The sequence below is a fragment of the Giraffa tippelskirchi genome, chromosome 9, assembly GCF_054371585.1.
Source record: "Giraffa tippelskirchi isolate mGirTip1 chromosome 9, T2T-mGirTip1v1.2.pri, whole genome shotgun sequence".
NCBI classification, from domain to species: domain Eukaryota; kingdom Metazoa; phylum Chordata; class Mammalia; order Artiodactyla; family Giraffidae; genus Giraffa; species Giraffa tippelskirchi.
In genome coordinates this window covers 37,529,808-37,551,219 of record NC_137283.1, presented here as the reverse complement: position 1 = coordinate 37,551,219, position 21,412 = coordinate 37,529,808, and the positions used below count along the sequence as shown (strand labels likewise).

At 41.1% G+C, this 21,412-nt stretch overlaps 1 protein-coding gene and 1 long non-coding RNA gene across 13 annotated transcripts in view; one reads left to right on the top strand and one right to left on the bottom strand.

The window, feature by feature from the left end:
• Positions 1-19,205, top strand: part of PTPRG (protein tyrosine phosphatase receptor type G) — a 767,420-nt gene extending 748,215 nt beyond the window's left edge. For all 12 annotated transcript variants that reach the window (XM_081524560.1, XM_081524557.1, XM_081524554.1 and 9 more), the window contains 6 exons: positions 239-315; positions 808-936; positions 4,496-4,642; positions 5,570-5,712; positions 17,602-17,737; positions 18,311-19,205. In XM_081524560.1, the coding sequence (XP_081380686.1) occupies positions 239-315; positions 808-936; positions 4,496-4,642; positions 5,570-5,712; positions 17,602-17,737; positions 18,311-18,457 (779 nt within the window). In that variant the 3' untranslated portion in view covers positions 18,458-19,205. The remainder of the gene's footprint in view (positions 1-238; positions 316-807; positions 937-4,495; positions 4,643-5,569; positions 5,713-17,601; positions 17,738-18,310) is intronic.
• The window catches only part of LOC145519839 (uncharacterized), a 98,887-nt gene continuing 95,050 nt past the window's right edge, over positions 17,576-21,412 (bottom strand). The window contains exon 2 of the long non-coding RNA XR_014063955.1: positions 17,576-19,993. This is a non-coding gene — a long non-coding RNA (uncharacterized LOC145519839). The remainder of the gene's footprint in view (positions 19,994-21,412) is intronic.

The following is a 21,412-nucleotide window of genomic DNA, read 5'->3' as shown; positions in this document are numbered from 1 at the left end:
ACAGTTGTGTTATTCCTGTAATGCCTGTGTCCTTCTGGGCACATGCCGATGGACATGTAAAGTTTCCTTTTACATTCAGTCTTAGCTTTTAATGCTTTAGCTTGGTTAAAAACATAGGTAAGTCTTAAAGAAACAGGAGCCAAGGGACTCTATGGCTCATCAGGTAACTCGGAGAAGGTGCTGTTGATGGTGTGTGGGTAACCAAGGCAAATGTGTCTTTGTTTTTTCTGTGTCATAGCTGAACGTGCTCGAGTGGGTCTTGCACCATTACCTGGAATGAAAGGAACTGACTACATTAATGCTTCCTATATCATGGTGAGAGTCAACAGTTAGTTATAAGTAAAGTCGATTACACTGAATGGTGCTAAAGAGCAGACACCACCTATGCAGCTTTGATTTTTCAAATACTTTCTTGATGTATAATATCAAAATTTGAGAGATTTCTGCATCTGGAAACCTTTAACAAAGGATACCTAATCCATGAGGACACAAAAATGCTTAAGAAACATGCTTGTTAAAGAAGTCATCTTCTTACTAATTTCACCCATCTAGTGTTGGAATAAATGTTGAAATTACTGTTAAGTAAAAACAACAGGGGGAGCGAGAAGTGAATAGGACATGGAGAGAAAACTGTCTCTACGTGTTAGCAGAAGTACATCTAAAAATTAGCCAAGTGCACTGAAAGCCTCTTTGGATTGTTTCAGTGCGGTTAGCACCGTGCTGGTCTTATTTCATGAATGTGTTTTACTATCATGGAGTTAGAATAAGACACTCATAATCGCTGGTTTTTCATCTTCCTAACTAAAGGGCTATTACAGAAGCAATGAGTTTATTATAACCCAGCACCCTCTGCCGCACACCACCAAGGATTTCTGGAGGATGATTTGGGATCACAATGCGCAGATCATCGTCATGCTGCCGGACAACCAGAGCTTGGTGAGTGAGGCACACGTGCTCTGCATTCATGAGGCCGCGAGCATTCATGACCTTGCGATAGGGCTGTGGTGTCTGCACGCCCTGGGGAGGGGATGTAGACTGCGCATCTCATAGGTCTGCTCCAATCCTTGGTTCCTGATTCCTAGTGGTAGAACTCCTCAACTTGACTGTACACGGCAGGTGATAGAAGGTTTTGGAAAAAAGTTCTTTTTCTAACCTCACTAGTCTATGAACTGATGCTGATCTCCTAGTTGCTACATGTCACTGTTGAGAAAGAAATGAGTAATAACAGTAGTCAACAAGTATTGATTATATGACCTTGTTTTTACATGTTAACTCATTAAATCATCTCTACAACTTGATGACCTATGTCTTCACCTCCTTTAGGAGCTCAGAAAACTGAGGGGACTAGTTTGCCCCAGGGGCATATACAAATAATTACAGCCATGATTTGAGACATCTGTCTCATTTTGCTATTGTATGTGTCCATCCCCACATCATAGAAATGTTTCCCAGCCCCTCCCCCAAAATCAGTATCAAAAGTACTAATAATGTATCATCATTTCCCCCTATTCCATAGGCAAGCCAGATCTGTTACAGGGAAGGAGAAAAGGAGAGGCTTTTTTGTTGGAAATTAACAGTGCTTTTTAAAGACCTCAACTAAGCTGCTAATTCCTTCTCCTCCCTTTAGTCCCCCCCCCCCCCATTGAGGTTTCCAGACTTCCGGGTGGATCCGAGGTAAAGAATCCACCTGCCAATGCAGGAGACCTGGGTTCGATCCCTGGGTTGGGGAGATCCTCTGGAGTAGGAAATGGCAACCCACTCCAGTATTCTTGCCTGGGAAATCCCATTCACAGAGGAGCCTGGCGGGCTACAGTCCAGGGGGTCACAGAGAGTCAGACACAACTTAGCAACTGAACAACAATTGAGGTCTCTAGACCCTAGAGGAGAAGGGTGAGCACGTTTATGAAAACAAGTTTTAAGTGTTACCACTGCCCTCATTGCCTTAAGTTTTCAATCAGTGGGGTCTTCAGAAGTTTCTGTGAGGACATGGAAGCACCCAGAGTAAAAACGAAAACAAAAAGGATCTGCTTCCTTGAGTGTCAGGAGTAGTGAGTTTTTTAATCAGGAAAGAACAGCATGTGATTGAACCCCTAGTCTTGATGACATGCGTTTGACTGTGTGCCCAGTCGGTAGGAACTTTGTCGCTTTCTGCTCCAGCTTCAGATACCAAGGCTGCTTCTGTGTGGTAGAATGGCAACAGTTGAGAATCTTAAGCTAAAAACTGGAGTGTAAATTTTCAAATTAGCTGGCAATAGGGGTCTATTCTGTTTGGCATATGGAAATTGGAGGCATTTAGGGTTGTTAAAACGTGCATTTGTTGGATGAGTCAGTGTTTTGTTATCCTCACTGAACAGAGGACAGCCACTGAAAGCGTCTCTACCCACAAGCTCATTTGCATGGGGAGGCGAGTAGGAGCCTGGACCCAGTGAGCCCGCTGTGCGGACAGTGAGGCTCAGGGCCGGGCCTGTCCCTTCCGGGTCCCTCTCAGGCCCACGGAGGCGCTGCTGGCATCCTGCACGTCCGCGCTCACAGCTCAGTGGCAGAAAGTCACATCGAGTAGTGTGTAGTGTTTTCTAAGGGCTTTCCTGCTGGCTGAGTCGATAAAGAATCTGCCTGCAATGCAGAAGACCTGGGTTTGATCCCTGGGTCAGGAAGATCCCCTGAGGAGGAAATGGCAACCCACTCCAGCATTCTTGCCTGGAGAATCCCATGGACAGAGGAGCCTGGTGGACTACAGCCCATGGGGTCGCAAAGAGTCGGACACGATAATGTCTCTGCATTTTTTGTTGGCTTTGTTATTTATCACTACTGTAACTTTAACCATGATTCTGTGGATGGTCCAAAAGTCACTGTGGCCAAGGCATCTTTGCCTTATCCATAAGCAAAATGCCCATGAGACCAGAGCTCCTACTGAGCCATTATTCCCTAGTTTACTGTCTTGTGTTCGAAACTATTTTTCTGCCTTTCTTCCACCATTTTGTTAGTTGCTTGGTTGTGGGGTTTGTGACCTCATGGACTGTAGCCCACCAGGCTCCTCTGTCCATGGGATTCTCCAGGCTAGAAGACCAGAGTGGGTTGCCATTGCCTTCTCCAGGGAATCTTCCTGACTTCAGAGATCAAACCCATGTCTCCTGCATTGCAAGTGTATTCTTTACCGCTGATCCACCAGAATATCTGATAAAAGGGTCCTAATTCCATATCCTAGGGCACAGTGTGTTAAAATCCAAGACATTTACAGACTTCTTTTGTATAGACTAAACCCGATTGCTAATCTGTTTCCCCTTATGCTGAGCTTTAAAAATAAAAAATGTACTTGGCAATAAGCTATATTGAAACTTGAAAGGGTGATAAGTCTTATTGGACTGTTGGCTCATTTCTAATGCAACAATGTAAGATTAAACAAAACCTTGCTTTGAACATTATTCAGAATTATTTCTGACTTCACTAGTATAGTGTCTAGGCTTTTTCAGGAAAATGCCCATAGAAATCTATATATTACAAGCAAACTGTAATTTGCCATTTGAACTGATGAGAGAAAGGAGATGAGGCTCATCATAATGATTTCATTCCTCAGTCTCCAACCTAGGCAATGGTTATCTTTTTCTTAAGCCGTCATAGTTTTCGGAGAGAGAATTCAAGTGTCAAGCCTGAATATTGTATTAGTTTCAGATATACAGCTAAGTGATTCAGTTTTTTTTCTGATTCTTTTCCATTACAGGTTATTACAAGATGTTTGAATATTGCTCCCTGAGCTGTAAATTGTTATTGCTTATATATTTTATGTACTGTAGTTTGTTACTGAATATTTATGTTTAATGTTAAAATAGATAAACATTTAAAGCTTGCCTGATTCAAGACTGAAAGACTTGAAGTCTTAACATTGACAGCTTAACTTCCCTTTTACAAAGCACCTTATACTTATAGCCAGCATGCTTCTTTATGGACCTGTCTGAGCCTTGGTGTTTTCATCTACAAAGACAGAAGATAAAAACTGCCTTCCCTCACTAGTATATTAAGAAAAGTACATAAGATAATGTTTACAAAAAGTCTTTGGGAAAATGCTAGTCAACTGTAGAACTCTTAATAACATAATCCATAGAACAACAATTAGTGTATCTTAGTTGCATTAAGCCACATGAAATAAAATTGATAGGCGATCGTATCTCCTCTTTTATTCTCACACTTAACCATTACACAGCATTTCTCAGCTAGGGGTTAGACATCCCCTACAGAAGGAACCTTTCTGGTTGTTAGAGTAACATAGATGAGAGGTGCCAAAAAATAGTGATTAAGTGTGTTTTACAGTAAAATACAATAACCACTGACCTCAGCATGATGCAATATGGGTATATCAATAATTCTATGAATCCAACTTAAAAGATGACCTGAGAATTATGGGAAATTGCAAACATAAGAAATTGGTAAGAAAATTCAAGAACAAATGGTTGGCAGCCCTGCAGAAGAATTTTTTTCTTTTTTTCTTTGGTGCCCGTAGGCTGAAGATGAGTTTGTGTACTGGCCCAGTCGAGAAGAATCCATGAACTGTGAGGCCTTTACCGTCACCCTTATCAGCAAAGACAGACTGTGCCTCTCTAATGAAGAGCAAATTATCATCCATGACTTTATCCTTGAAGCTACACAGGTAACCTCAACCTCAGGTCCTTGGTAACAGCTGTACCTGGGTCCTGGGTGATTCTAAGCCACAATGAAATAATCTACCACCCTGAGGACAGGCTCAGGCAGGCGTCTTGAGTATGACCTAATTTTAAATGTGTACACTTCCTTTTTTGCTTCTTTCAAGTATTTGCTTTTTCTGGCTGGAAGGATGAAATGTAGCAGTTCCTCTGGTTGAGCGTGCATACAAATAGGCTTATTGACCTAATTATAAAAACAATATACTAGAGCTCTGTAGTTACTTTGCCATCAGAAATGTAAGCCTTACAGTATGTTGCAGAGGTCTTAAGACTATACTAGAAAAAAAAAAAAGAACACAACATTTTGATGAGTAATTAACTACCTTCCTATGGAGTGGTTAAGAGGGGTGCTATCTTATTTAGTATTTTTTTATAGATAAGATAGAATAGGATATAAAGTCTCTTGCAGTTTGTTGTCCCTTAAAATGTTTGCCGGAAAAGGATTCTGTTTCACTATGATAACCTCATTTGTTTCTTCCCTGGTGGCCTAGCAGTAAAGAATCTGCCTGCAGTACAGGAGACACAGGCTCAATCCCTGGGTTGGGAAGCTCCCCTGGAGAAGGAGATGGCAACCCACTCCAGTATTCTTGCCTGGGAAATCCTATAGACAGAGGAGCACGACCGTAGTTCATGGCATCAGAAAGGATTCGGACACAACTGTAGCTACTAAACTACCACACCACCAACTTCATTTGTTAACTGTCAGGCAGACCTCCCTAGTATTGTCCTCCTTACAGCAGTTTGGGTCTCCTGGCAACCATGGCATTCGTTACCTGTCTATGCTATGTACTTCCCCAGGAGCAAGTTCTAGTTGTTAAGACTATAGATAGGATGAATCGAAGGATGACCTGTGACTCGTGTCATACTGGTTGCAGGATGACTATGTCCTCGAAGTTCGACATTTCCAGTGTCCCAAATGGCCCAACCCGGACGCCCCCATCAGCAGTACTTTTGAGCTCATCAACGTCATCAAGGAAGAGGCCTTGACAAGGGATGGCCCCACCATTGTACATGATGAGTATGTACCAGTTTTTTCATTTTCCTGTTGCAATGTGATAGGAGGAGGAAGGAAAGAGAGACTTTACAAACCCTCTCTCTGCGTGCGACAATTCCAGGATATTTCTAATGTGCACATGTTGTGGTTTCTAGTGTGTACCTGTGTAAAATGTTGTGCATTTTAGTCAAAGGCTTCAGCTTTCTAGATAGGACTGTATATTAGCCTACCACAATACATCTGCATGCTTTCCTAGGTTTTCTGTTTCAGTAATGCTGGACAACAATTTACACGTTTATATTAATTTACATGTCATAGTTTATATTATCTTTAAATCCTTACACTGGTTTTCAACAAACACTAGGTAGAAAACATTTTAAAATATGTTTAGTTGATTAGTAACCAAAAAGGTAACTCTTATTAACAATAATATTTATAGTTGTGTTTTGAAGTTTACCATCTCTGGGGGTTTAAAGGTAAAGCATGATTTGCTTCTAGCTCAAAGCTGCTAAGTGTCTGCATGGAGTTCAAACCCAGCGCACTCTCACTTTAATGAGAGGGACAGGGTCTTAGATATACCTAATGGTGTATGAATATCTGCAGTCAAACTTCATAGATGGGACTTGACCTGCAAGACAATGCAGATGGTTTCAAATCTCACAAGTCTCTAGCCCAAGTTCCAAGGTAGGTACCTTCCTTAGTCAGCAAGTTGTTAGGGCATTTACTGTGTAAATTAAATTACCACCCCCTCTGCACAGTAAAGCTTATAAAATAAGTTTTTGCCTTGAACTGATGGTGTCACAGGAAGTGAACAGAGATTTCTGGCTGACATCAGTACTGTCACCAGTTTGAAGCAAGCCACATGATTGGCTCCTTCCAAGGAGTCTGATGGTCTTTTTAAAATAGTGACTGTTTCTTTTTTTTTTTTAATTATTTTCTATTTTTTAACTTTACAATATTGTATTTGTTTTGCTATACATTGACATGAAGTCATCCCGGTGCACCAAAAATAGTGACTATTTCAAAATGTTAGCCTGCCTCTTAATTAGATTAAGAAGAATTAAGAGGCTACAGTCTATGGTGTCCCAAGAGCTGGACACAAGATAGCAACTGAACCACCACCAGTACGTAAGACCCCTGGAAATGCGACAACCAGCAGTAGTGTTTAAATGACACAGACGGCCTCCAAATAACTAGGTACTTGCTCCTAGTCTATGCAACTGTAGGATATGCAGTTATAGCAGAAAGTGAGGACTGTTTCTAGAGCTTCCCCCCTGCCCTGCACTCCCCGCCCCCCAATCTGGGTTAGCTTTTCAAATACCTTCTGGATTTTACCAGCTTTTAGCAATTCAGACCAAATTCTAATGTTGATGCCCAGTTTTGTGATGGATTTTGCGGTACTAACAGTACTCCAAGGATCGGCCCTTAAGTCAGGAATGCAGCTGATCTGATCTTATATTAGAGAAGGGAAAAAGGGGGGGGGGGAGTACAATTTTAACAGAACTATCTGATTCATTTATCTATATACAGCTTTGGGTGGATTGTCTTATGCAGTGATTTTCATCTTACACTACATGCTGCATATGTTACCTCTGGACTTAATCAGATATAGCCTTAAGAAAAGAGCAAGTTAATCCTACACTGGTGCATCTTCACATGTTATATAGGTGAGCTGGATGAAAAGCACCTGAAGATCAAGTGTTCATTCATTTATCCACCATCTTTAAGAGATAAGTGAGTCCATTAAAATTATTTTTCTACATTACTGGAGCAAATTGCAAGATTTTAAGTAGTTGCTAGCTCTAGTACAGCACTCTGAATGCCAGTTACCTTTCCATTCCCATCTTACTTACCTTTTTGCACCTCTAAATATCCCTTCCTGCTAGCCTACAGACACCTCAAGTCCAAACTCACCCTCCCATCCTGCTCCCATCCACTTAGTTGTACAAACCAGAAACACATCCAAGTCCTTCTTTGTGCCCCCTCACCTCCATGCATCACTGGCCCCCAGGTCTGGCAGATGCTCCCCAGGCTTCCTTCTGCTGTCTGGCTGAAGTTCACTGCTCAGGCCAGTCCTCCCATCCTCTCATTCAACACACACCTCAAAAGGCACTCTCTTTGAAACTGTCTCTAATTCATCCCAGAGGTGACCATTCACAGACAGCACAATTCATCCCAGAGGTGACCATTCACAGACAGCACATCTTTACCAATGCCATTCCTGTTTATCATATCTGCTTCTCACTGCTTATTTACCTGACTGTCAGCCCCACACTGCAGAGACCAGCAGTGCTAACTCATCTGTACCATTCTCCAGAGTGAAGTCCCATGCCTGACACACAGTGGGTAGTAGATAAACACTGGTATGAGTTGGTACCCTGCTGCAAGTTAGGATGACTTACCCATTATTCAGGATATGTGCTTATATATGAACTTTCCCTGGAGAGCCTTGTTTTTGTTTTGGTTATTGTTATTTTACCTGCTTACATTCATCTGTGAACTATAAAGCCAATGTACAAAGTTTTTTAAGCTCTGTCAAAAAATAGATGGGGGCAGGCTTGGAAAGAAGGCCTGGGTGCTTCCACTGACAGAGAGTTACAGTGTTACTGCACAAACTCTGTGATATCTGCCTGGTCCTCACAGCTGTGTGCCAGATGAGTGGAGTTCCTAGATAAAACAATCTCTAAGGGTAAAACTTCCTCAACGAAAAGTAAACTCATTCTGTTTAAGCACAGGCACAGCTTAAAGGCAAACTGCTTTATTCTCCGCTGCCTATGTTCGTCTGCTCAAGACAGTTCTATCCAGAGGCTGATCTGTATCATTACTGTTAAATGTTAAACACACAGCCTGTTTTCCTAAGCAAACAGTCTTGAGTGTGGAACACAGTCATGGTTCTTACACCGTTTTATGAGACAGTAGTGAGATTAGACCTTCACTTACAGAATGAAAGGCTAGTTTCTTGTGTGAATACTACCACCCTGTTGGCTGATTTCATTCAGCAGTTCTTGGAGTGGGATCTGAGGGTCCCTGAGTGGGAAGAGTGACAGGGTGATCTCTTAAGACCCTTCCAGGTGATCCAAGTGGACACAACAGTTTTCAGAATAATACAAAGATACTGGTTGCCTTGTTCACTCTTACTCTATCTTGAGTGTACAGCGGAGTTTTTCAGAGCGACCCGACCCAGATGACATCCCCACTCTGACAGCTAAGGGAATGTGTGCTTGCATGGTTGTGTGTTTCAATGTTTTCTCAGCTCTAATGTCTGCTACAGTAAAGACTAACGGCCAAATAAGCAAAAGCTCTTTGAGGGGATCTTCAACAATTGTTAATTTTGACCTGAGATAGTCTATAGAAAATGCTGAAATATATGGACTGCTTTCTGTACCAGCTGCTGTAAAGACACCCCCTCAAGTCAGAACTAATTGAGTCCTTCTTTTAATCCTCAAAATCACCCCACGAGGGGAGTAATTTTAGGATTTGCCCTTCCTGTGTGAGGAAATGAGGGCTGCAAAGATTAGTAAGGGTCAGAACCAGCACCAGCTACTAATAAGGTCCAGAGTAAAGTGAAAACATAGGACCCCCTTGCTCAAAAATTATTACCAGTAAAGAATTTCCAGTTAAAGAAACAATCCTATTTACCATCACATAAAATACCTAGGAATAAACCTACCTAAGGAGGCAAAAGGCCTGCACTCTGAAAACTGTTAAGACACTGATGAAAGAACTTGAAGACAATACCAACAGATGGAGAGAGATAACAATATTGATTCTTCCAGTCCAAGAACATGTTAAAATATACTACCCAAGTTAATCTACAGATTCAGTGAATCCCTATCAAATTACTATTGGCATTTTCATAGAACTAGAACAAGAGATTTTTTAATTTCTATGGAAACACAGAAGATTCCAAATAACCAAAGCAAGCCTGAGAAAGAAAAAAGAAGCTGGAGGAATCAGGCTTCCTGACTTCAGACTATACTACAAGCTACAGAAATACAGAGCAGTGGGACAGGATACAAAGCCCAGAAATAAACCCACGCACTTACTGTCAGTTAATCTACAACAAAGGAGGCAAGGATACACAATGGAGAAAAAACAGTCTCTTCACTAAGTAGTGCTGGGAAAACTGGACACCTACATTTAAAAGAATGAAATCTGAACCATACACATAGACATCACCAGATGGTCAGTACCAAAATCAGACTGATCATATTCTTTGCAGCTGAAAATGGAGAAGCTCTATACAGTCAGCAAAAACAAGACTGGGCTCAGATCATGAACTCCTTATTGCAAAATTCAGACTCAAATGGAAGAAAGTAGGGAAAACCACTAGGCCATTCAGGTTTCTGACCTAAATCAAATGTCTTATGAATATACAGTGAAAAAGTGAAAGTTGCTCAGTCATGTCGAACTCTGCAACTCCATGGACTGTACAGTCCATGTAATTCTCCAGGCCAGAATACTGGACTGGGTAGCCTATGCCTTCTCCAGGGGATCTTCCTGACCAGGGATCAAACTCAGGTCTCCTGCATTGCAGGTGGATTCTTTACAGGTGAGCTACCAGGGAAACCCAATGATTATACAGTGGAAGTGACAAATAGATTCAAGGGATTCGATCTGATAGAGTGGCTGAAGAACCATGGAGAGAGGTTCATAACATCGTACAGGAGGTGGTAATCAAAACCATCCCCAAGAAAAAGAAATGCATGAAGGCAAAATGGTTGTGAGGAGGCCTTACAAATAGGTGAGAAAAGAAGAGAAGCTAAAGGCCAAGGAGAAAAGGAAAGATATTCCCATCTGAATGCAGAGTTCCCAAGAATAGCAAGGAGAGATAAGAAAGCCTTCCTCAGCCATCAATGCAAAGAAATAAGAGGAAAACAACAGAACGGGAAAGACTAGAGATCGCTTCAAGAAAATTAGAGATGCCAAGGGAACATTTCATGCAAAGATGGGCACAATGGTATGGACCTAACAGAAGCAGAAGATACTAAGAAGAGGTGGCAAGAATACACAAAAGAACCATACAAAAAAGATCTTCATGACCTAGATAACCACGATGGTGTAATCACTCACCTAGAGCCAGACATCCTGGAGTCTGAAGTCAGATGGACCTTAGGAAGCATCACTACAAACAAAGCTAGTGGAGGTGACGGAATTCCAGGTGAACTATTTCCACTCCTAAAAGATGATGCTGTGAAAGTGCTTCACTCAATATGCCAGCAAATTTGGGAAACCCAGGAGTGGCCACAGGACTGGCAAAGGCCAGTTTTCATTCTAATCCCAAAGAAAGGCAGTGCCAAAGAATGTTCAAACCACTGCACATTTGCATAATAGTAAGGTATAATGCTCAAAATCCTCCAAGCTAGATTTCAATAGTATGAGAACTGAGAACTTCCAAATGTACAAGCTGGATTTAGAAAAGGCAGAGGAACCAGAGATTAAATTGCCAACATGCATTGGATCATCAGAAAAGCAAGAGAATTCCAGAAAAACATCTACTTCTGCTTCACTGACTATGCAAAAGACTTTGACTGTGTGGATCACAACACACTGGGGAAAATTCTTAGGTCAGATGGTCTGGTATTCCCATCTCTTTGTCTCTTGAGAAACCTGTATGCAAGTCAGGAAGCAACAGTTAGAACCAGACATGGAACAACAGACTGGTTCCAAATTGGGAAAGGAGTAAGTCAAGGCTGTATATTGTCACCTTGCTTATTTAACTGACATGCAGAGTTTGGAGTACATCATGTGAAATGCCTGGCTGGATGAAGCACAAGCTGGAATCAAGATTGCTGGGAGAAATATCAATAACCTCAGATACGCAGATGACACCACCCTTATATGGCAGAAAATGAAGAACTAAACAGCCTGTTGATGAAAGTGAAAGAGGAGAGTGAAAGAGCTAGCTTAAAACTCAACATTCAGAAACCTAAGGTTACAGCATCTGGTCCCATCACTTCATGGCAAATAGATGGGGAAACAATGGAAACAGTGAGAGACTTTACTTTTGGGGGCTCCAAAATCACTGCAGATGGTGACTACAGCCATGAAATTAAAAGATGCTTGCTCCTTGGAAGGAAATGCTGTGACAAACCTACACAGCACATTAAAAAGCAGAGACATTACTTTGCCAACAACGGTCCATCTGGTCAAAACTACGGTTTTTCCAGTAGTCATGTATGAATGTGAGAGGTGGACCATAAAGAAGGCTGAGCGCCAAAGAATTGATGCTTTTGAACTGTGATGTTGGAGAAGACTCTACAGAGTCTCTTGGACTGCAAGGAGATCCAACCAGTCCATCCTAAAAGTAATCAACCCTGAATATTCTTTGGAAGGACTGATGCTAAAGCTCTCATACTTTGGCCACCTGATGTGAAGAGCCGACTCATTGGAAAAGACTGATGCTGGGAAAGATTGAAGGCAGGAGATGAAGGGGACGACAGAGGACGAGACAGTTGGATGGCATCACCGACTCAATGGATATGCATCTGAACAAATTCCGGGAGATGGTGATGGACAGGGAAGCCTGGTGTGCTCCAGCCCATGGGGTCACAAAGAGTCGAACATGACAGAGCAACTGAACAACAACAGCTAACACCATATACAAAAATAATTCTAAATGAATTAAAAACCTGAAGACCAGACACTATAAAGTTCTTAGAAGAAAACATAGAACAACACTCTTTGACATAAGTCACAGCAGTATCTGTTTTGATCCATCTCCTACATAATGGAAATAAGAAACACGTGAGACCTAATCAAACTCAAAAGCTTTTGCACAAACAAAGGAAACCACAGACAACAAAAAGACAGCCCCCAGAATGGGAGAAAATACTTGCAAACTCTGTAACCAACTAGGGGATTAGTCTCCAAAATGTACAAATAGCTCATGCAGCTCAATATCCTAAAGCAAACAACCCAAACAAAAAGGGGGCAGAAGACCTAAATAGACGTTTCTCAAAGGAGACATGCAGATGACCAAGAGGCACATGAAAAGATGCTCCGCACTGCTCATTATTAGAGAAATGTAAATCAAAGTTACAGTTAGGTAGATGTCACACCAGTCAGAATAACTTGCCTTTATTTTCTCATCTACTTCCAAAAGTCTTCTAAGCTTGCGTTGCCATTATTCCAAGATTAATGTATATTCAAGCTTTAACTCTGTTTTCCTTCCTGCCATAATGATTTTGAAAGGAAGCTTCACTTCCTTCATAGTGACAGGGTTTTTACCCCTGCACTGCCATCTTGGTTATGATTTTTAAAACATTGTAAAAGCAAAACAACAATAATTGTTACTATACAAAGTAGTTGCTTTCAACAATAATTATATGACATAGTAGAAAGAGTAATTAAATGGCAAAAGGCCATAGGTATTATACACACTGATGATACAAGAAACCCCAGTGTCTCTTCAAATGAATATAGACAGAGCCACTTGAAAACATTCCTGTGCATTGGGAACTTGCTTTCATTTCTTTGAAGCATTGACAGAGGAAGAGGAGAATACCTCTTAACAGCTACGAGTTAAAGAACTGTTGCTCTCAAGGGGCCCCTTTAAGAAAGTGGGAAACTACCAAACCAGTGAATTTATATACTATTCTTATATTAGCTAAGGTAAAAATGACCTGTGTCACCTTTTCACCACATCCTTGTAATGTGAAGTCACCTTTTCACCACATCCTTGTAATGTGAAGTGAAAATGCATGAAACTTGACAAACATCCTTTAATCCTACTGAATTTCTAAACTTCTGAAAAAGAATGGCCTTTTTCAGTCTTTCAAAACTGATACTTTAAGGTATCTGTGCATTTGATTGATTTGACCTAGTTTCTAGCTGTGTTTAAAGTCTTATTTTGTAGGAATTTCCTTTTATTTAGGTACTTATTTAAGAATGGCTAAGTATTAGGGAAAGACAACCCAGGCAGAGGGCAGAGTAATCACGCATGGAGTGCGCACTGCATAAGAAAACACGGACTACCTGCCCTTCCTAACTAATGGCTGTGGTTAGCCTGAAGGGGAGAAGGGAAAAAGATCCTAACAGTTTCATTAGAACAGATTAAGCAGAGATTAAAAGGTTAAATAGTGAAAAAAATTAATACAAATGATTGGGGTGGAGGAGGTGGGAAATCCCAGCTATGCTACAATCAGAAGGCAAACTCAATTCATTTTAGAATCTGAAGAAAGACAACATGATGAACAAGAAGAAAAAATACAGTGAATCAGAGTTAAAAGAGAAGTCATAATTGTTTTAAAATAATACAAGCAGAGATCTAAAGATTTAATGAATCAGAAACACTTATTATGAAATTGGAACAAATTAGAGGCTAATAAATGGAAAGTATAAGAGATGGGCTAGTAGTAGAATGGACAAAACTGCAATCAGACTCAGATATGGAAGTCAGATACAGAAGTTCTGACATCAGTCTAAGGGATGATCTATGGAGAGATAGACGAAAGAGGAAGAAAAAAAGCTGAAAAAAAATCATGGCTGAAGATTCTCTAACAACTGAATAAAGGGATGAGGTATTACAATGAATTCTCAGGATACAGCAAATAGTGACATTCGGAGAAAAGATCTGAAAACCATAATCGACAAGGCTGATCTAGTAGTGACCTGTAACAGTATGTACGCCATCAACAGAGGAATGGATAAAGAAGTGTACACATACCCAATGGAATACTACACTTGCATTAAAAAGAATGAAATAATGTCATTTGCAGCAACATGGATGGACCTAGAGAGTATCATACTAAGTGGAGTAAGTCAGAAAGAGAAAGACAAATACCATATGGTATCACTTATTTGTGGAATTTAAAATATGGCACAGATGCACCGACCTTCACACCAGAAACAGACTCACACATACAGCAGCCAGACTTGTGGTTGAGAAGCAGAAGGGGAGTGGGAGGGAAGATGGGGAGTCAGGGTCTGCAGATGCAACCTATTATACAGAGGACAGATAACCAACAAGGTCCTATTGTATATACCACAGGGAACTTCTGGCATAAACCATCATGGAAAAGAGTAAAAAAAAAAAAAAAATAGAATGTATACATGTTTTTAACTGAGTCACTTCGCTATATAGCAGAGACTGGCACAACATTGTAAGTCAACTATCCTTTATTTCTAAAGTTCTACTTTTTTATTTAAACATTTCTAAATTAAATACATAAATATTAAAGTCTGTACCCAAGAGAAGAAAGGACATTCAAGTACAGGGGACTGGAGGAAGCACAAGCTGGAATCAAGATTGCCGGGAGAAATATCAATAACCTCAGATATGCAGATGACACCACCCTTATGGCAGAAAGCGAAGAACTAAAGAGCCTCTTGATGAAAGTGAAAGAGGAGAGTGAAAAAGTTGGCTTAAAGCTCAACATTCAGAAAACTAAGATCATGGCATCTGGTCCCATCACTTCATGGAAAATAGATGTGGAAACAGTGGCTGACTTTATTTTGGGGGGCTCCAAAATCACCGCAGATGGTGATTGCAGCCATGAAATTAAAAGATGCTTACTCATTGGAGGGAAAGTTATGACCAACCTAGACAGCATATTTAAAAGCAGAGACATTACTTTGCCAACAAAGGTCCATCTAGTCAAGGCTATGGTTTGTCCAGTAGTCATGTATGGATGTGAGAGTGGGACTATAAAGAAATCTGGGTGCCGAAGAATTGATGCTTTGAACTGTGGTGTTGGAGAAGACTCTTGAGAGTCCCTTGGACTGCAAGGAGATCCAACCAGTCCATCCTAAAGGAGATCAGTCCTGTGTTCATTGGAAGGACGGATGTTGAAGCTGAAACTCCAATATTTTGGCTACCTGATGCGAAGAGGAAAAGACCCTGATGCTGGGAAAGATTGAGGGCAGGAGGAGAAGGGGACGACAGAGGTGAGATAGGTTGGATGGCATCAGTGACTCGATGGACATGGGTTTGGGTGGACTCCGGGAGTTAGTGATGGCGAGGGAGGCCTGGCGTGCAGCAGCTCATGAGGTTGCAAAGAGTCGAACACAACTGAGCGACTGAACTGGACTGACTGAAGATGATGTTTATTTTTAAAGTCCTTATCTTTTGGAATTTTATACTGATTTATTAATGAATAAAAAATCTGGGGTTTGCTTCAAAACACATGTGGTGGAAATAGACATGAAACAAGACCAGCTGCAAGCTGATGATTGTTTTAGTTTGGTGACAGAGTCATGAGGGTTACTGTACTTTGTATTTTACTAACAGGTTAAAAATCATATAAATGTTTTAAAGAAAATGAAATAAACATTTTAAACTATTTATAATGCTATACCAATAAATTGTTAAGCCTACCTAATCATAATAAACGATACTTAGTGAACATATGGTACTTACCAGTCTCTGTTCTGAGCCCATGACGTGTATCAGCCCCAGTAAAAACTCGTCTCCCAAGCTATGACCCCAGTTACTGACCTGGATGTGCACTGTTCATTCAACCTCAAAATGAGGATATTAATAGTACCTGGATTTTTCTGAGGATTAAAGTAGTTGGCACATATAAAGTACTTATAAGCCTGGTACATAGAGTTTTCAACCTGTCGAGGCCCGCTACGTTTTGACCAGGCTCCACTTGAACGGTAGCACACACACAAAACATGTAATGTAACCTTGATTAAGAAAACAGATGAAGCTAACACCAGAATGGAACAGTATAAGCCACTGTTACTTACTTGAATATTGATACAAAGATCTGAAGAAAATGCTGTCAAATAAAACCCAGTGTGTTATACTGAAAGAATTATATACATCATTTAAAAAGATTTCTCTCAGAAAGACAGAGCTAGTTAAATGGTACCAAAAACTGCTCTCAGTTAATTCAGAACTTTACTAAAGGAACTTTTTTAAACTTGTAGATGCTTGAAAACATACAATAAAATGACACCCATTCATGATCCCCATGCCCAAAAGAAGACACTCTTAACAAACTTTAAAGTCAAAAGCATTCTCTTTAACTTGTTAAATGTTACTTCTCAGACGCCTATAGAAATACTTTTATTTAATATTAAGAAAGTAGAAGCTTTACCATTAACACAATATGGTACCTCTTTACAGTGTCAGAATGGAAGACTACTGATATCCTATCCAATGCAGTAAAAGCAAAAGATGTAAGAGGTATAAAAGAAAGACATAACTGGCATTATTGGCAGATGACGGTGTAGCTAACTAACCTAGAGAATCCAGATTATTAGAACTTAAAAAAAGTCCCGCATGGCTGAATACAAGTTCACCATGTGAAAAATCAATAACTTCCCTATATATATCCATTGAAACCAAACACTAATGTCCTAAAGAGAGGCCATTCTTTGGAATAACAGAAACTACCTAGGAATCACCCTAAAATGACATTGGCAAAGACTATACAGAAAACTGGACTTTCCTGGTGGTGCAGTGGTAAAGAACCTGCTTGCCAGTGTAGGAGACGCCAGAGACGGGGGTTTGATCACTGGGTCAGGAAGATCCCCTGGAGAAGGAAATGGCAGTATTCTTGTCTAGAGAATCCAATGGATGGAAGAGGCTGGTGGGCTATAATCCATGGGGTCCCAAAAGAGTCAGACACGACTTAGCAACTAAACAACAACAACAATATGCAGAAAACTATAAAATCTAATTGAAAACTATAAAAGACTTGAGTAAATGGAAATAAAGATATGTGAACAGAAAAACTCAAAAAGAGGTTTATTTCCTCAGATCTACTTAAGATATTCAATGCAGCCTAACCAAAATCCCAACAACTTTTTATATTCCTTGACAGTCCAATATCAGTTAATATAAGGTATCAACACAGTCTCCCTAGCTTCTATAGAAATACGTGATGGTAACTTCATTCCAACATATTCAGTCTTTTAGCGATTCTGAAATAGCTTTTTCTTTTTTTTTGCCTCCCCAAGGTATGGCGCAGTTTCAGCAGGAATGTTGTGTGCTCTTACCACCTTGTCCCAGCAACTGGAGAATGAAAATGCTGTGGATGTTTTCCAGGTTGCAAAAATGATCAATCTGATGAGGCCTGGAGTATTTACAGACATTGTAAGTACTGTGTTTATTTGCAAAACCTGTACAACATCCGTTGACACTCAGCCTCACCCTGTACAACAGTAGTTCTCGATGGGGGTGGGGATGGAGTAATTCTGCCCCGTAGGGGATGCTGGGCAATGTCGGCGGCCCGTTTTCAGTTATCACCACTGGGGTTGGAGTTGCGTGAGTGGAGCCCAGGGACACTGCTAAACGCACCACCACCTAGGATGGCCCCTACAGTCGACTCAGCCACGCGTCAGCAGCGCTGTGCTGGAGAAACTCTGCTTTCTAGAGTATATAGTGTTTTCTGAAGATAAAATACAGATTTCCTATTATCTTAGTGGACCATCAACACTGAGAACTCATTCCAAGGTAAGAGAGATGAAAAGGACACGAAGCAGGTGTAGGTTTTCATCATAAAGGAGTCCACAGATGATTTTGTAAGTTTCTTAAAGAGCACAGACATATATTCCTGTGTCTCTAGTGTATTTTTCACAGTTATATTTTTAATCAGCGTTTTTACCTGCAATGAAATGAGATGAAGCTCTTCTTCAGCTCCAAAACCATCTTCCTCTCATTTTCCAGGAACAGTACCAGTTTGTCTACAAAGCAATGCTCAGCTTGGTCAGCACTAAAGAGAATGGAAATGGCCCCATGACAGTGGACAGAAACGGTGCTGCTCTCACCGCGGACGAGTCGGACCCTGCCGAGAGCATGGAGTCGCTGGTGTGACCGGAATCGTGAAAAGAGTGCTTCATTTGTAAACCTTCTGAAGACTGAGAACTTTTTTGAGGCCTTTTTTTTGCCAGACTCTAGGTCTAGGTTATATGATAACCCAGTTACTTTTTTACACTGATAAAAGTTTTGATATTTATTTTTTGCCATTTTATGTCTCAATGGTATCCTACTGAGCATTTGCACCTCTGTTCATTTCCCACAGTGAAACGCGGTTTTACCTAGTTTGCACTATCTGATCAGTGTTACTGCCTATAATCTGATACTAAAGCAAACCCTGACGTGACATTCCACGACACCATACATGCTACTTTTTTTAATTCAGTATAGTGAAGGTCTTTGTTATGACAGTGACTCTTTTGATTTTTTTTTTTTAATTATTATTACTCTTGCTAAAGCAGCTGCATCCTCCTAGCAGGCAATGCTGTCCTTTTCCTCAGACCTCTCCTGTTTTTTAAGGCACTGTTCAATACTTCTCTATGCCTCCTGTGTTTTAATGGAGTGGATGAGCACTGTTTCCTTCTAAAGAATAGTGTGGGGAGGGGGCTACTCTGAAGGTCTGTCAATGTCGTGGCCTTGAGAGAGTCCCATTCGTGATGGGGAAGGTGTCCATTAAGAAACAAGAAGGCTTAAGAGTCGTCTGATGTGAACATCACTTCCTAGTTTCCAAGTTATATTCCTAGCTTTAAAAAATGCCCAACTGTGTCAAAATAAAGGATATCTCTGTATTACAGTTTTCACAGTAGCTATGTGGACAGTGTGTGTTATTTCCATTTTGACTCTCTGAAATAGTTACATCCCGGCCCCCCAAATCAGGGCCATCTTTTACAAAAGAGAGATGGCAATATTTTACGAAACTCCAGTTATGAAACCCTTTAGTGAGTCTTCATTAATGCGTCATGGTTTATAATTCCATACCTCTTGGCAGGTGGAATAATGCAAATCTTGGCAGGTGTGTAATTTTGAAAGTAGTCCTAGAAAATATTCCTATTACTCATATAGCAATCTAATAAAAACTACCTATAGAGTTAACATTCTTACATTCTTTTCTTTCCTTTTTTTTTTTTTTGCCAAATATTTCATGATAAAGCTCATTAATTACATGCATTCTTCTACTTAAACTGAAAATATTGTATTAATTAGCAAAAAGTCTTGGGACTATCTAGGTTCCTCCACATGGAGAAATCTGACTTGGAGAGAGACAATTAGAATCTTGAGTGAAAGGTAACAGTGGCATTTTCAAAGAGTTCTTAACAGTAGGAGACAGCTTTGTACACGTTTGTGTACTTTAGCCTCAAAAACAGGATCACTTCAGTAAGAGAGACTGCTCACAGGGACAGAGAGCCCAAGGGGTAATTTCCCAGAGCTACATTCACCCTGCCGTCCATCATGGGAAAATCAGGAGCATTCACAAGAAACTTCAGTTCAGCAAGTTAGAAAAATAAGCTACTTACTGAGATCTGTTTCTTCTGCTGCATATTTGCTTTTGAGGGGTGACTTCTGTCAGAAGTTAAGCCATCACCAGGACTGAGCCTGTGAAGAGGAAAAGGGTTTTGGTTATTTTTATTTTTTGATGTCAATAAACATCAACCAACAGGTCACACTGGCTATGGCCATACTGTCTGGCTAGGCATTAAAACATCCGTGATAAGCAGCATTGAGACTCGGTTTATCCTGAGTTGGTTTTCTATGAAGGTTGTCAGAGCGGGGCTGAAAGGACCAAAGCTGCTGAGGCCTCCTGGCCCAGGATTTCTAACACACAGGCCAGGTCAGCCAAGTTTTCATGAACAACATAATCTGCCAGGATTCATCTGATCTCATCGCGCAGATTCAGCCACACCGGGGAGCCCACTATCCACGAGCTGTGTGGGCTTGCTTGAGGAAATATGGACAGGCCAGCCCCGTTTCCGCAGCTGTTAATGGGGTGGAGGACACGGACGTGTCCACCGTCCCTCTGCTCCCATCAGAGGTGACGTGAGGGAAAAGCCTGCGCCCGCGAACACTGCCACCACCGGCTGCGGGAGATCAGGAGGGGGAGCTTTCAGGAAGGCTTCCCCTCAGCATGGCAAGGGCTGGGTCATTTCAGTCCGTTACGGAGGTCACTTTAGCTGTACAGCGTGCTGACGTGAGCGGACTCTCTCAGTAGACGGCACAGTGGACCTGACTTTCAGAAGTAACATTCAGGTTGGGGGTTGTGGTCCCTCTGTAATCTTTTCAGGACACATGGCAAGTATTCCCTTCCGTGCTGTTGTTGATCAGTCACTCGGTCGTGTCCGACTCTTTGCAACCCCACAGACTGCAGCCCGCCAGGCCTCCCTGTCCTTCACTTCCTGCTATCACAGAAGGCCCAATTCGTGGAAATTCATGCCCTCCAATTCTGTGACCATCTCTTCCATGGGTATCAGAATCATGATAAAAGAGAGAGATAGGTCAGAGATAAAACAAACATCACAAGGATGGCTTAGAAGTTCTCTGTGAGCAATCGAGTGTCTGTAGTGGGCCTGAACCAAAGTCTACCAACCCTAACCCACTGAACCACAAGCAATTGCTGTTTGCCCATCTTGCCAAAATGGTCCAAACACACTTCACTGAGGATAATTGTGCTCAGCAGTTCCTCACTTTGACTATAGAGTGTATCCTATTATTCTTCATATGGCATTGGCAAATATAAGCTTATATCTTTCCAGAGGCAAAGAGTTTCAAAGATGGTGTTTTCTTTGAGATAGAGGCACATTGCTTAACTAAATAACAAGGTTATTAGCCCATGCACTCAGGAGGAAAGGAAATAGCTATTACAAATTACTGTGTGCTGTTACAAAAATAAGCTTTTAGAGTATAGGAATTCTACATAAGCAGAAGGCACACATTCAAAATGAACTGCAAAGATCAAGACAAGTGGCCATGCTGGACATCAGAGAAAACACACCTTATTGCCACCAAGAACCTTACCTA